General features: G+C 37.3%; 1 protein-coding gene and 1 pseudogene across 3 annotated transcripts; one reads left to right on the top strand and one right to left on the bottom strand.

Annotated features, from left to right (window-relative positions):
• Nucleotides 1-6,756: 6,756 nt before the first annotated feature.
• On the bottom strand, nt 6,757-7,668 carry LOC113718663 (protein EXORDIUM-like 5; annotated as a pseudogene).
• Nucleotides 7,669-10,195: 2,527 nt separating this feature from the next.
• On the top strand, nt 10,196-15,903 carry LOC113718015 (OVARIAN TUMOR DOMAIN-containing deubiquitinating enzyme 1). Of its 3 annotated transcripts, none has more exons than XM_027242914.2 (9): nt 10,196-10,557; nt 11,718-11,928; nt 12,771-12,836; nt 12,913-12,996; nt 13,115-13,237; nt 14,525-14,577; nt 14,719-14,768; nt 14,857-14,957; nt 15,484-15,903. In XM_027242914.2, exons 2-9 carry the CDS (start codon nt 11,761-11,763, stop codon nt 15,748-15,750), a joined length of 912 nt encoding a protein of 303 aa, XP_027098715.1. In that variant the 5' UTR covers nt 10,196-10,557; nt 11,718-11,760; the 3' UTR covers nt 15,751-15,903. The 3 variants fall into 3 exon arrangements, with proteins under 3 accessions (XP_027098715.1, XP_071927999.1, XP_027098716.1); XM_027242915.2 differs by having other exon boundaries at nt 10,322-10,754; XM_072071898.1 differs by lacking the exon at nt 12,913-12,996.
• The last annotated feature ends 317 nt before the right edge of the window (nt 15,904-16,220 follow it).

Here is a 16,220-nt window from a genome sequence, read left to right as displayed (position 1 = left end):
TTCTGATTATGCAATATTTTGATTTTCGTATCATTGAGAATTCTTCTCTTATGGATCAGATTCATGATCTCCAAGTGATTGTGTCTAAGTTACATGATCTGAAAGTGGAGATATCTGAATCCTTGCAAGTTGGAGCAATTATAGCCAAACTTCCAACTAGTTGGAATGACTATAAGAAAAAGTTGCTCCATACTACTGAATCATTCACTACAGATCAGATTTTAAAACATTTGCGTATTGAAGAAGATACCAGAAATCTTCAAAAGAAGCAAATAGAATCTGATGTCAAAGTGAATGCTTTAAGTGAGAAGAATTCACAGAATTTTTCTGGTTCCAAAAGAAAGTCTCCAGATGCAAGTACATCTAAGGACAAGAAGAAGAATAGAATCTGCTATAAGTGCGGCAAGAAGGGACATTACAAGCGTGAGTGCAAAGCAGATAGCAACAAAAAGCAAAAGAAAGACAATGCCAAAAATGCAAATCTGGTTGAACAAGATGTTGCTGAGATTGTTGCAATGATTTCGCATTGGAACATTGGCATGATTTCTGAGTTGCATGTGGCTGCTGCAACCAAATCGTGTGACTGGTGGTATGATTCTGGTGCCACCGTGCATGTTTGTAATGATAAGTCCCAATTCAAGACTTATGAAGAAGTTCCTGATGGTCATAAAGTATTGATGGGAAACCATGATACAGCAAAGGTCATTGGCATAGGAAGTGTAGACTTGCAGTTTACTTCCGGAAAGAAACTTATACTGGCCAATGTACTTCATGTTCCAGAAATTAGGAAAAATCTTGTGTCGGCTGATGCCTTAAACAAAAAGGGGCTAAAGGCTGTAATAGAGTCTAATAAGCTTATCTTCTCTTTGAATGGTGTATTTGTAGGCAAGGGATACTCTTGTGATGGAATGTTCAAGTTATGTATCAATAAAAATAATGTTTCTGTGTATATTGTTGATGCTTCATATTCTCTTTGGCATGGTAGATTAGCGCATACTAATCATAAAACTTTGCAGTTTATGTCTAAACATGGGCTAATTTCGTTCAAAGATAATGTTGAAAAAAGGTGTGAAACATGCATACAAGCAAAAATGACCAGATTACCTTTTCCTAAAGCAGAAAGAAACAATGAATTGTTGGATCTTGTTCATTCTGACGTTTGTGAATTTAATGGGTTTCTAACAAGAGGAGGAAATAAGTATTTCATCACATTCATTGATGATTATTCAAGATATGTGTATGTTTACTTGATGAAAACGAAAGATGAGTCATTTCATATGTTTAAGTGTTACAAAAATCTGGTGGAAAATCAACTAGGAAAGAAGGTTAAAATTTTGAGGAGTGATAGAGGTGGGGAATATCTCCCTGCTGATTTTTCTCAATTTTGTGAAGAAAATGGAATTATACACCAAACTAGTGCACCTTATACTCCGCAACAAAATGGTTTGGCAGAAAGGAAAAATAGAACTTTAGGAAATATGGTAAATGCCATGATTATAAGTTCTGGACTGCCTAAAAATTTGTGGGGAGAGGCCTTACTGGCTGCTTGTCACATACATAATCGAGTAACTTCGCTTAAATCGAAGGTATCACCATATGAATTATGGAAAGGTAGAAAACCAAACTTGAAGTATTTTCGAGTTTGGGGTTGTATAGCCTTTTATAGAGTCCCTGATCATAAAAGGACAAAATTGGGACCTTAAGCACTTAAAAGTGTGTTTGTAGGCTATGCTGAAAATTCAAAAGCATATCGGTTGCTAGATTTAGATTCTAACGTCATTGTGGAATCTAGAGATGTCGAATTTTTAGAAGATAAATTTCTTTATAATTCGACAATGAGTACAGATCCAAGCCAAGAGCCACCGCCTGTTTCCAATGCTAGACCCTCCAATAATAATAAAAGGAATGCAGGGGACATTCCAAGTGAGTTAAGGAGGAGTCAAAGGCAACGGAAAGAAAAACATTTATCCTCTGATTTTATAGATTCACAAGCTATTGTTTTCCTAGTTGAAGGCGATAGACAGTTTCTACTTGACAAGATTCCTATCTTGTTAACTGTAGAAGATGACCCTAAAACTTTTAGTGAAGCTATGAAATCGAGAGATGCATCGTTTTGGAGAGAGGCAATTAATGATGAAATGGATTCATTATTAAGTAATAATATTTGGATCCTAGTTGATTTGCCTCCGGGTTCTAAACCAATTGGCTGTAAGTGGGTATTTCGAAAGAAATATGCTACTGATGGATCTGTACAAACTTTCAAGGCAAGATTAGTAGCAAAAGGATTTAGGCAAAAGGAGGGAATCGATTATTTTGATACTTATGCACCAGTGGCTAGAATTACATCTATAAGAGTACTATTAGCATTGGCTTCAATGTTTGATTTGTGTGTACATCAGATGGATGTGAAAACGGCCTTTTTAAATGGTGACTTAAATGAAGAGGTGTATATGGATCAACCAGAAGGTTTTGTTCTACCAGGGAATGAAAAGAAAGTTTGCAAACTAACAAGGTCTTTGTATGGTCTAAAACAAGCGCCTAAACAGTGGCATCAAAAGTTTGAATCTGCTATACTCTCTAATGGTTTTAAATATAATAATGCTGATAAGTGTATTTATTCCAAGTTTACTAGAGAGTATGGTGTGATAATCTGTCTATATGTAGATGACATGCTAATTATTGGTACTAATTACAAAGGCGTTGAAGAAACTAAGAAGTATTTGTCTTCTATATTCAAGATGAAAGATCTTGGAGAAGTAGATACTATCTTAGGAATTAAAGTTAAGAGACATAGTGGGGGCTATTCTTTAAGTCAATCTCATTATGTTGAGAAAGTTTTGAACAAGTATCAACATTTGAAGATAAAAGAAGTAAGCACTCCTTATGATCCTAACTTTAAGTTGTTTGAAAATTCTGGAAAGCCAATTGCTCAATTAGAGTATGCTAGTGCAATTGGTAGCCTAATGTATGCTACACATTGTACTAGGCCAGATATTTCATATGCAGTTTGTAGACTCGCTAGATACACTAAGAATCCTGGTATAGAGCATTGGAAAGCTATAGGTAGAATGCTTGGATATCTTAAAAGGACAAAAGATTTAGAGCTTTCCTATAACAAATTTCCGGTTGTACTTGAAGGTTATTCCGATGCAAGTTGGGTAACCAGTGTATGTGACAAAGTGTCTACTTCTGGATGGATTTTTATGTTGGGTGGAGGAGCTGTTTCTTGGGCATCAAAGAAACAAACAGTCATAACTCATTCCACCATGGAGGCTGAGTTTGTAGCCTTAGCAGCTGCATGCAAAGAGGCCGAATGGCTAAGAAACTTACTGTTAGACATCGAGTTGTGGCCAAACCCGATGCCAGCCATTTCTTTGCATTGTGATAGCGAAGCCACTATGTCTAGAGCGTTAAATAGAATATATAACGGCAAATCTAGACATATAAGTCTAAGACATGAATATGTCAGACAATTATTGAATGATGGCATAGTCACAGTAGTGTATGTTAGATCATTCAACAATTTGGCGGATCCATTCACTAAAGCTCTCTCAAGAGATGTAGTGAAAGCAACGTCATTGGGAATGGGGTTAAAACCCATTGTCTAAAACCACTAGTAATGGTAACCCAACCTCTCTTCTAGCACTAACACTAGGTGAAAGGTTTAAAGGGTAATAACAAGTTACTAATAAGTGGTTGTGAGCACTAGAAATTGTATCATACCATTCCAAGGTACTAGTGCAGTTTGATACATAAGAGGCTGAGTATCATACTCTTAATGAAGTTAAATATGGTTTCATAGTGCCTTGGTAATAAAGGCTAGAAATGTACTTCACCTATATGATCATGGGAGTGGTGCCGCTCCCAGCAAAAGTGGGGGTTTTCTTTTGTAAATGATCATGAATCTAGGATGGAGCACACGGCCAGTAAAAGTGCTAAAATCATTTCGTGAACTATTCTCCGAAAAGGTATAATCTTGTGTGTGCTATTTCTGTTTTAACTTTAAAGTTATGGTTTAAGCAATGTAGCCACCATAACTTGTTAGAACAAGTGAAATATTTACACTAAGAGAAGGGTTTAAGTTCACAAACACCTTTCTCTATGCAAGATAATATGAGTGCTGATTTGATTTCATTACAAACTAAGTGGGGGATTGTTGGTAATAGTTTGTAATGAGTATGTTGAAATCCATTGTCCCACATTGAAAGAGGATAAAGTGCATGTTGCCTATATATGAGTCATTGTCCTATTCCTTTACAAACTTGTTCCAAGATAATAGTTTGGAGGGAAAGTTTGGTGGGAAACTTATTTCAAGATATATAAAATCTTGACAAGGGCACTTGGGCACTTGGGGCACCTTGGGGCTTTCTGAAAGGGTGTCAATCAGAGGTAGTTAATGGCGGTTGGCGGTTACATTTTGCAGACATATCTGTTAATTGGCTAACTACCCAAACGCCTATTCAATAAAGATTGCATCCTCTGATAGTGCCTTGAATAGGTGCTTCAATCCTTTTAAATAGTAGGATTTCGACAGAATTAAATCACTTTTACTTTTCATTTGATAGTTCTTAGACTTTGTTGTATCCTAGAGGTAATTTGTCTAATAGAGGCAAATAACACCTTAAGGAAAGTGCTTTCACGCCTCAAAGTCTCTGTATTTGTCTAGTATAGTTTTGTTCTTTACTACAGTTTAATAACATCCATTTGTTTCTCTTGATCGCCAAGTTGATGGTAGCATACATAATGGTAGTGTGCGAGTAGTATGTAGTGGTAGTATGACGTAAAGTAGGATTACAAGTAATTAGAACAGTCTATGAGATTTTAGATTGCTCTAGCAGAAAATATGATAAGAACATGCATCGATCGAAATCAAACTAAACAAATCAATCTCAAGGACAAATAGAAATTGATCTAGCTAGGAGCCCCAGGATTAACAGGGAACTATTTATTTTATTATATAGGCTAATAAATGAAAATTATATAATCCAAATGATAGTGAGAATCTGATTAATAAAAATGGGAGCACAAATAATATTTTTCCATAGGGAAAAGCAATAAGAAAAAAATGACTTGTTTGACAAGCATTAGTATATGTTTTGTTTGGAGTATGGACAAGTTGCAGCTTGCTGACCACCATTAACAAATTATGGTTGTCAAGCAGGCGAGGCAAAGGAGGAAGTCATCTCGTCCTGTCGTCCACCGCCACGGATATATAATAATATATAATTATGACTTTTTCTACACTCTTAAACTTGTAGCTAGGCAATGTCTGAGTCTCGAGTGTTTTGTGGGTGAATGTATATATAAAGGATGTATGTTGGGTGCAGCTGCGAGGCTGGGCTGTGTTGTGTTGAGGAGGCGCTTCTTGTACGCACTGCACAGTCTGAAACAATAATAAGCCTGGTGTGTGTCTGTGTCTGTGCCTATATATATATATATATATATATATATATACACACACACACACACACACTCCCAGTTCCAATATTCATCTATTAATTCCCGCCTGATAAGATAACTACTGATCACCTGCTGCCCAATATTCATCAAAGGTGGTGTGAAGGTACGAACGCATTCGCTTAAGGTCAAGAAATTTCTCAAGATTTAATTAGGCACTACCGTAATGAATCAATAATGCTCGACGATTTTTCACAATTAATACAGGCAGCAATACGCATTTTTAATTGAAGTAAATATTAGTACTCTTTAATTATTAATAGGTTTCTCTAACTGCACTAATTAACATATTTAAACCCCACCTTAACCTATCACATATATATATATATATATATATATATATAGATGTACGCACTAATAATTGAATTTTCTTCCTTATATTTATATACTTTACCCTTTTCAAAAATCTTATGCATATTAACTAACGAGCGTCCGCGTCCAATCCAACGAACACTCGTTACTTAATTAAACCCTTAATTAACTAAGCCCCGCTTCATAAATGAAATGAAGCCACAGCGGCCGGACGTTGTCGCTGACTTAATTAAAGCTTCCAGTCAACTCTGCTCTGTAGGCCTCGAGCCCTTGTCATGGATTGGGCCTCCCGCATCTGAGAAACATTTCAGCCCCGTCTATATGAGGCAGGAATTGCATCGATTTTCAATCAGTTAAGCCCAAAAGGACCATCAATACGTAACCAATATTGGCACCGCTAAAAGAATCATGAATGGTTTAATAGAGGAAAATACCTCCCTTTTTTTTTTTTTTTTTTTTTTTGTCTTTTGGCACAAGTATTCGAGATAATTGCGTGTTTCTTTTTGCTTTTCTTTTCAAATTTATGGTCAAGTGAATGTTTGAATATGTTCTATGTGCGCAGAGAGAGAGAGATTTTTATTCAGTTTAGTGATGATTGTTTGTAGGGAAAATGGCCAATTTAGTCCTTAAACTTTTTTTCTCCGTCGATTTAGTCCTTATATATTATTTTTAGCCAATTTGATCCTTAAACTTATATTTCGGTTTCAATCAAGGAACTTAGCGGCGGAGCCACCGCACAATTTCCTTCAATCTCTTAATTGAGCAACCAAAAGGGGTATTATTGGAATTTCAATGGTGGGGCTGTAACAAAAATTAAAAAATATAGACTACCAAACAGACTTAAAAAGAATAATGAAGTACTACCGTCGTAGTATACTACAACTACAACTACTCCTCCGCTACTAGCAAAGTGCTACTGCTACTGTAGTAGTAGTAGGATTCTGGATGACAGGAGAGGAGAATAGGGGAATTGCCTCTCCAGGAATCCTAATCCAACGCATTCGGACCGGCACAAGCCTTCAAAACAGGACTCCAGATCCACTGCACCAAAAACTTCTGACCCCTGACCCCTCCTCCCCTACACGTTGTACGTCCTTTCCTCTCTGTCCCTCATCACCTGCCCAATGTACCCTTCCCCGCCCCCGTCCCGTACAGCCCCTCGCACAGGTCCCTGATCTCCGTCGGTGCTGTGGGGGTCCTCCTCCGCGTACCACGCGTTCACCAGTGGGTTCGATGCCAGCTCCGCCAGCTCGTGCCCGACCAGCTTATCATCCACATTCGGAGGGGCACTGCTTCCCGGAGTTGCCCACCCAGGCGTACGGCAGCATGTAGCCCACTACGGACAGGAAGGTGAAGTAGTGGAAGCCGCAAACGGCCCGGCAGAAGTCTTGGACAGTGACGTCCCCGGAGGTGAGGATGAGGTAGATACCGTTCTTGTGGTTGACGGGGAAGGGCTTCGATCGGACCGCGGCGGCGATGACCTGCTGCATGGAGAGGTGGGTGCCCTGGGAGCAGCGGGTGTCGGAGTACTCCCCGGTGACGAGGACAGAGCTGGAGATGTTGGCGCCGGTCTGGTCGGTGTAGAGGGAGACGGTGCGCCACCACTGGGAGACGGAGGGGGAGGGAGCGGCGCGGCGATCGGAGGTGGAGATGGAGATGAGGAAGTCCTTGATAAGGAGATGGTGCGAGGCGGCCCACCAGTCGTACCAGATGAGGTAGATGTTGATCGGGGAGGAAAGGATGAGGCCCATGTGGAAGGTTGACCAAGTCAGAGGAGCCCTCAAATTTCTTGGAGGCGGAGAGGGACTTAGGGGCAAGCTTTGGGTTGAAGTAGGAGTCCGATTGTGTTTGGGAGAGTCTGCTGCTTAGCGGAGGAATTGGAGGCGGCAGCAGCAGCATTGTTGAAGGAGATGATGGTCGTTGCTTCTTCTCCTCTTCCTCCTCTTACTGCTGTTTTAGTAATCAACATTTTGTGTATAATTTTTTTTTTAATGTCACTTCTTTTTAATTTTTGTTACAGCCTCACCATTGAAATTCCAAAATACCCCTTTTGGTTGCTCAATTAGGAGCTTGAAGGAAATTGTGCGGTGGCTCCGCCGCTGAGTTCCTTGATTGAAACAGAAATATAAGTTTAAGGATCAAATTGGCTAAAAATAATATATAAGGACTAAATCGACGGGAAAAAAAAGTTTAGGGACTAAATTGGCCATTTTCCCTTGTTTGTAATAGTGATACTTTACATTAATATGATCTGCGGTTATCTTTGTGATAGTTTCATATGAGACTAAATCAAAATTTCAAGATAGTAGTTGGCTTAGGTTTCAACTGACACTACAAAATCACAATGAAGAATAATTAATTGAGGCACAAGATTATATTGAGTTGATGAAGGGAATTGTTTGATTAGGAAGAGCAACGAGCAGTAGAAGAAAAGTCATGAATAATAAATGATAGAGGGCATTTTCAAAATTCAAAGAACACGAGACGATAACGAGAGTCGAAGAGACTTTTATTGGAGTGCAATTTGTTTGGATAGTGTATTATTTAAAATATTATTTGGGATAATTACTGTAGCACTTTTTGTGATGTGATGTATGTGAGATAAAAAGTAGTTGGGAATATAAAAAGGTAGGTTGAAAAATGTGTTTGTGATGCAAGCGAAATATTATTTGAGATAATTTTGGTATCCAAACATCATTTCCCACGTACCACTTGGCGCTGATATAACGCGGCCTTTTAAATTTCCTTCAATGTCTTTAATTGAAAAGATAGAATGGTAACTCCGGGACTCTAATCAACAACATATTACTTTTTTCACAATTTTTTAATAATATATAAAAATAGACTACAACTTGAGATGGAGGGTGATAAGATGGGAGAGATTGTAAGTATGCAATTTTTTGTTTAAGACTTTCCACTTAAAGAGGAAAAGCAAAAACACAAATAAATAAATACACTACAATGATTTTTCGCAACTTTATATCGCTTATAATTTTCAAGTTACCCACAAAAAAAAAAATCTATCTTTGTAACTTCTTTTACCTGCTTTCGTATTTTCTTTTTTTTTTTTTTTTTGCTTTTAGTCTTTCCTTTCATTTTTTTGTATAAAAATAATGCTCATATAAAGACATAAGTACGTACACACATATATAGACACACACATATATGTCTAATTAATTGCATATACATAGTGCCTACGTCAAATCTGTAGTTATTATTATTTACTAGAGCCATACTTATTTAAAGCTTGATTATATTTAACACAATTCATAGTTTCTTTTTTTAGGAGGAAAGTTAATTGCAAGGAAACCATTTTGTTTTGCACGTTTACCTTTTTTTTTTCGAGACGATAACTTTTGTATAGCCTAATTTATCCTACAATAGAGAGAGGGGATGGATCTAAGGAGATCTATAAGTAATTTGGAGGGAACTGAATCACCACGGAACCGAACGGATGCACTACACAGTTGCCAAAATTTTTTAAAGTAAAGCCACTTTTAATGTGGTAATTGGTGAGAGGCAAGGGTTCACCGGCAAGTTTTAGTACTTTGATAGTGGCTACTAGCTCAAAGGCTGGTGATTTGTTTTGCACGTTTACCTAATGACAATTTTTTTTTAATGGATGCTGAATGGTTAAATAATAATAATAATAATAATAATAATAATAATAACAATGAGTTGGCATTACTACAATCCCCTAACAGGTGCCTTGAGAATAGTAATAATAATATTATCCCTATCCATCAATCACGTTTCATCTCACAAATGCCATGATCTTTCACCCACATCTAATTATGCTTGCGAAATTGGTGCCAAAATAGTTAATCAAAAGTAGATGCGAGGTGACTAAAATTTATGATATTTAACATTTCAAGATTTCATGGGAATAAGTTATATTATAAGGCCTATTCTTAATTGATTCAGATTTTTTAGAAGTTAAAGTCGAAATAAAAAAAAACTAGTAACTTGTAATTTATAATTTTGATTTTTTAGCTATAATTTTAGAATATCATGTAAAATAAAAAAAAAATTAACTAATCGTGTAAAATCATAAGGTTAATAACTGGTCCAAAAAAGAAAAAAAAATATATTTAAATTGTCATATATATTAGTGTGACAACATTAAATAAATGAAAAGAAATTAAAAAATAGAGGAACCATGCAACGAAGATTAGTCAATCATGTCTAAGATCTTTGAATGAGTAGTTTAAGTTTATGAACACTGATGAAGAGCGTAACAAGTGGTAGTCGAAAGAGGGCTGGTTGAGATTTCAAGAATTGCTTTTGTGTATGTAGAGATCAAAGTCAAACAGATTTCGGTTTTGATAAAATTACCATCAGCCCTGAGATAAAATATGACAATTAACCACGATTGAATAAAATCAAACATTCCTCCACAGTCCACACACACACACACAAAAAAAAAAAAAAAAAGGAAATTTATTAAAGACTCTCGGAAAGTCGGGGTCCGTGAGTCCAAGTCACAATTGAAAGAAACCAATATTCGGATTGCATTGTAATAAGTCTACTGCTAGTTGAGACTTGAGTTGGAGAGTTGAGGAGGAGTTGGGGTTCCCCTTTCCCAGCAGCATCTTCTATCGTCTGCAATTCTGCAACTTAGGGTGCCTAGAATTTTTTCCGTTGCCTACATCGTGGGGTTTTTCGGCTCTCTGGTTGGGGGCTTGGACCAGGTGGCGAAGCATTCAGCTCACAAAAAAGGAACCAAATCCGAATTAAGCCCCGCAGCCCACATAATAAATTTTCCAAGATTCAATTTTCACTTTACTGGTCAGCATACCCACTCCTCTTCTTCTTCCTTTTTCCTTTCCATCTGTTTCGTTTCTTATTGGCCTGGGATTTTATGAACGCATCTCTTTTTTTCAAATCCTAGAAAAATTGATAATCAAGGCGGTAGTGCTCTTTCTGAAAGAAAAATTGTTAATTTACTTTCCTTGACAGCTTTGAGACGCCTGAATTCTTCCAGTGTACGATACTGTCTCTTGATGTTCTTTCATGGGATATCTCCATTTTCATATTTCTTGTAAATGCCATGTAGCTGAGTATTTATCTGCAAATCTTTTGTTGAATAACTGGACAGAGTCATATATAAGATCTTGTGAAATAACTGGGTGGAGGAAGGGGAGGGGCGATCATTTCGTGAACAGAAACTTTGTAGCAATCGGCATAATTTTAATTATACTCGGGGGACGATAATGATGTACTTATCTGTTTTAGTTTCACTTGGGCTTTGTTTCACCTCGGTATGGTACTGTGATATATAAGAGCTGTTCACTACGTTCTTGAATTCGAATTACTGTACTACTACTGCCGATCTGAATTTAGTTTTCCGGATTTAGACTAATGGATTAGACTTGGAGCTTTTAAAATGTGTGGAGGCAATGGTCTGTCATGAGCTTAGAGCCGCCTTTTTGTTCCACCATGGGAGTTACCTTTATGTGCTCTCTTTCCTGCTAGCGCATTAAGGATTTTTAAGGTCATAGAGATTGGATTTCAGAATATATTTATTGAAATGTTTCTTTATGTTCCACAACAGTAATTCGACTAGTATCTTTTTATCCGTCAAACTAATTTTGTGAACCATGTTATCATCACATACATCAGACCTATTTTATGCCTACTGTTCAGAAAAAGAAAAGTAGTTTGCCGATCCTTCTTCCCCTATCGCTTAATATTTTTAGCTTAAAAAGTTCCTACCCTCCGCTAGTTTCCACTTGGGCAAGGGAGGCTGGTTGGCCGTGAACAAGTATTGGAGCATAGTTCACTCGTACAAATTTCTATATTTTAATGACTACAGGATGTCATTTAGTTATTATTACAAGCTAATCAAAGGGAGTAAGAAAAGGTCTTGTTTTTCCTCCTGGTTGAGTTCTGGCTTCGGCAGTATAGGCTGAGCAAATGGTTGAACTGTGCTCTCTATTCCAATTCAGGATCAAATATACAGAACTTGTTATCCTTTTTGCTCCAGCGGAAATGCAAAATCTGAAGGCGCATGATGGGGATGCTGAAACAGAGAAGGTGAGCTCCACACAAGCATCTGAAATTGATGATTGGGCAAACTTTAAGGATGATGACATTATGCAACAACAATTTGCCATCCAAGCTGAGGAAGCTGAGAAAATCCCATTTGTTGGTGACAAGGCAAGAACACCTTGAAGCAAAACTATGTTGAAGCTTTTTGCTAGTTTTAATATATGGTTTTACCTTTCTTGGTACTTCAGATCATTATATAGCAGGTTTGACATCTTTGATCAGCATTTTTATAACCGTAAGATTGATTATCTTGTTATTTGCTGATAATTTTCTGTTTAATTTGCTAGAGCTGAATAGCCCTTAAATCTTGTAGATGTTCCTAGGCAACAGCTCATAAATGCCTGGGTCATATTGGTGATGCAGACATAGTTTGATAAATGAGCTGCTTTATACAACCATATGATGCAAATATTTTAGCTCTTGTAGGTTGGAGATGGTAAATTAATCAGTCACACTGCCAGGTCCACCACCTTCTATGCAGATGGTGCTTAGCCTGAGTTTTTGCCTGCATTATAATCTGTAGATTTCCTTTCTTTTTGTGTAAGTTTTGAATGGCAGTTAAGTCAATTTTAAGATAAAAAAGATGTTCAAGTGAAAAAAAAAGAAGGAAGGATCAAAAGAGGTTGATAACTCAGGACTATTGATATATAGTGACAATATGAAGTATGGGTTCATGTGTGACTGATGTGGCTAGTTTGGTGGTCTTAAAATTGCAACTTGATGATACTTGATGACAATCTTAGCCAAGGTCGGAATATTAGCCAAAGATTGCCTGTAATTTCTCTGATCAGTAAGTGTTTTAGCTTGGTTATTTAAATAACATTTCTCTAATCTTTTAGCATCAATTATTTGATATGCTCCAGTAACAATTGTCTGGTGGTGCTTGTACCTTTTAACTTGCACTTCCTATATGTAACATTTTATTTTTCTAACCGCACATGTAATTGCAGGAGCCACTTTCTTCATTAGCAAATGAATATAAGTCAGGAAGTTCGATTTTGCTCGAAAAGATAAAGGTTCTGACAATTTTTAGTCTTGAGTTTCTTTTTCATGCTTCTGATTGGTCACTTATCCTGGTTACTGTTTGTGCAGGTACTGAGTGAGCAATATGCTGCGATCAGGCGAACACGGGGTGATGGGAATTGTTTTTTCCGAAGCTTCATGTTTGCTTACCTTGTATGTTATTCTGTTGACATCAGAGATGCCCTTCTAGGATCTGCATACCTCATCTTTATAGGTAATTCAGGTGATTTGCAAAATCGATGCTAAATGATTCTCCATGGTCAAAATCCAGGAACATGTTATGGAATCTCAGGATCAAGGTGAAATTGATCGAATCAAAGCTAATGTCGAACAATGCAGAATGACACTCCGGAATCTGGGCTATGCAGAATTTACTTTTGAAGATTTTTTTGCGGTATTGATAGTTTTCACCCCCCGTTTTGTACAGTCACCTATATAGGCACTTCAGGCAATTATTGACAGATGAACAAATTTTGATCGTATGAGTACTCAAACAATGACCTAGCAGCCAAATGGAATTTCCATTGGGATAAGGTTATTTATTTTCTTGAAATATAATAGTTTATCGATGTGCCACTTTTTGGCACTTTTATTCTGTATATGAGTAGATATTAAGATTAAATAGTAGTATAGTTAGCTAATTCAAAGGAAAGTTAGAATAATAAAGGGAACTTTGTGTAGTTTATAACACAAAGTGTAGCTTCTGCTTTATTAAGCATCATTTTTTACTGGAAACAAAATCTCAGGCTTCATGTTGACTCTTCCAAGGCATCAAAGCTTACCTTATAACTTTAATGAAGTAAATTGCGTTGTTGTATATAGCTGAGGTGAATTTTTTTGGAAGGTAATGTTTTTTGTGTTTTTATAGAACCATGGATTTCCATTACCTCTAGTTCTTGAGCACGATATCATTAGCAATGTGCATGCATTTTGACACTTACACTGAATAAAATAGTTCTACTTGTCATAATTGTCATAATCACTATCACGTACTAAGCTTGTCACAAATACGTGAAGCATCTTGAAGTTATATTCCCTGAGAAAATGGATGGCCCCAATGCAGAGACCAATATTCTCTTCCCTTAAAATTATCTCCCATTGTCCCCTATACCCCTTCATGGCGCACTCCAGTGAGTTATTTCCCTTGATGCCTCAACCTCCCCATTGGGACATAACACAGAAATCTTCATACATGTAGTGAACTTATTTATTTCTCTTTCAGAATTCTTCTTTTGCTTTCTCCCAAAAACATTCATGTATCTTCCTTAAAACTCCTTTTGTAAGATTATTTTCTAGTATGAACTTTTTTTCCACTCCTTTTGCTCTTGCATTTTCTGTTGATAGCTTAGAATTTCAATCCTTCCTTAGGCCTTGCAAGCATGATTTTTTCCCATTACGTTTACCTGTTTTGTGTGACAAGTTATTGGTCGTGAGCTGTAAATGGTATTTTGTTGACTTTATATAGAACATAAGATTTAATTTGAATGACGTTTTTAATTTTGATTGAGAACACTAGGGGCGCATCGAGTCGAGACTTAACGAGCAGTTCGGGCTCTGGCTTAGTTAATGCTTGATACACTTTAGTCCAACTTTCTTTTTCTTTTTGTATCCGAGTTCTATTTATCTGAATACTGCAATTTGTATAAAATTTTGGCTTGCTCACGATTTTTACAAATTTCAGTTATTCCTGGAGCAGCTTGACTGTGTTATTCAAGGAAGTGAAACTTCAATAAGGTTTAATCCCTTGATTTTTTGTTTTGAACTGCACATTTTGGTTTATAATCTTGATCCTCAATCATTTAGGGCTATTTTATTTGTTAATTTCTCAGTGTTTCAGTTTCTAATGAAAGAGTGTTTCATCTTTTCGGGTTGCAGCCTTGATGAACTTGTGCAGAGAAGTCGGGATCAGTCGATATCTGACTATGGTGGGTCTTGTTGGTGAAACATATTTTTAAAAGAGAAAAATTCTAATACAATTACTTGTGGCATGTTCTAATGCTGGTTCTTGTATAGTTGTTATGTTCTTCAGATTTGTTACCTCTGGTGAGATACGGAAAAGATCAGAGTTTTTTGAACCTTTTATACTAGGATTAACAAGTGCCTCTGTCGAGCAGGTTTGTTTTCTGGAGCTTGTATGCTACTTATTCTATTTGAATCATTTCCCCTATTATGGAGAAAATGGGTAGTAATCACAACTAGAGGCCATGCAGCCACAAGTTTTTTTTTTTTTTTTTTGTGGGGGGGGGGGGGGGGGGGGGGGGGGGGGGGCTTTCTTATGAATCAGAGTTAATATTCAGAACCTGAAGTAAAGGCAAATTGCTATTAAAGTGTAGATTACTTCTTTCGCTCTAATCAGGAAGGACACATGTGATATTCAGGTTTCTGCAATTCTGCTAACAAAAAGTAAAAAAGTGACATCAGATACATACATTATAGGATGTCATATGGTACAACTGGAATCCAGCTAATGATTCAAAGGAGTTTGTATGTCTTGGTTATGTTCTATAGTATTGTGAACTCCTAGTAGGCTATCTTTTGGGAGCCTTATAGCTTGACGATTGGATTCGTCTCCTCTGAAGTCTGAAAATGCTCTCTACCCACTAATTGACATTTACCTGTTGCTTTCTGGTTTGAGAACAGTTTTGCAAGTCAGCAGTCGAGCCGATGGGGGAAGAGAGTGACCATGTTCACATTACAGCGCTGTCAGATGCGCTAGGAGTTCCAATTCGTGTGGTATATCTTGACCGCAGCTCGTGTGACAATGGCAGTGTCAGCGTAAATCATCATGATTTCCATCCTGTTAGTAATGATCTTCCCAGTGCTAAGAAGGGTGGCGCAGAGGCAATAGATCCATTCATTACCTTGCTATATCGACCAGGGCATTATGACATTCTGTACCCCAAATGACTTGATTCCACCTGCAATCCTCAGGTGTTTTGTTAGTGGATTGGACTTATGCCTTTGTGATGGTTTTGAGAATAATTTTGACTCAAGAACTTGGCCGCTAAGACATTTGTTGGTTGGATTGTTCCTTGACAATCACAATGCCTTTGAACTGAAGCATCCACCTTACTACTGTTTCTTGAAAAAGCAGATAATTATTTCACAAACAAAAAGTGTGGGACAATGCCAAAACAAATGATGCTGTTCTCAGAATTCAATTCAATCCCCGTCTGCTCTGCAGGAGTCATTTTTGTTCTGTGGTTGACGATCCCCACCGCCGCTACACCTGATCGACTCGTGAATGGAATTGAAAGTGGTTCGCCTCTTTGTTTTCGGTCGAGGATTGCTTAATAGACATACCAGGATCAGGCTATCTCGATCATTCAATTTTGCTTCGGCGATGGGATCCCATTAGCCGGATATTAACATCATCA

This window comes from Coffea arabica, chromosome 11e, assembly GCF_036785885.1.
Source record: "Coffea arabica cultivar ET-39 chromosome 11e, Coffea Arabica ET-39 HiFi, whole genome shotgun sequence".
In the NCBI taxonomy this organism is placed as follows: domain Eukaryota; kingdom Viridiplantae; phylum Streptophyta; class Magnoliopsida; order Gentianales; family Rubiaceae; genus Coffea; species Coffea arabica.
Note: the sequence above shows the minus strand (reverse complement) of the source record. Positions and strands in the feature narration are given on the sequence as shown.

What these genes read in the sequence shown, in the direction of transcription:
- LOC113718015 (XM_027242914.2), top strand. Translation starts at nt 11,761, where the DNA reads ATGCAAAATCTGAAGGCGCATGATGGGGATGCTGAAACAGAGAAGGTG. An exon ending in TTTTGCTCGAAAAGATAAAG is followed by an intron (nt 12,837 to 12,912) that starts GTTCTGACAATT and finishes CTGTTTGTGCAG; the next exon opens with GTACTGAGTGAGCAATATGC. An exon ending in CAAGTGCCTCTGTCGAGCAG is followed by an intron (nt 14,958 to 15,483) that starts GTTTGTTTTCTG and finishes GTTTGAGAACAG; the next exon opens with TTTTGCAAGTCAGCAGTCGA.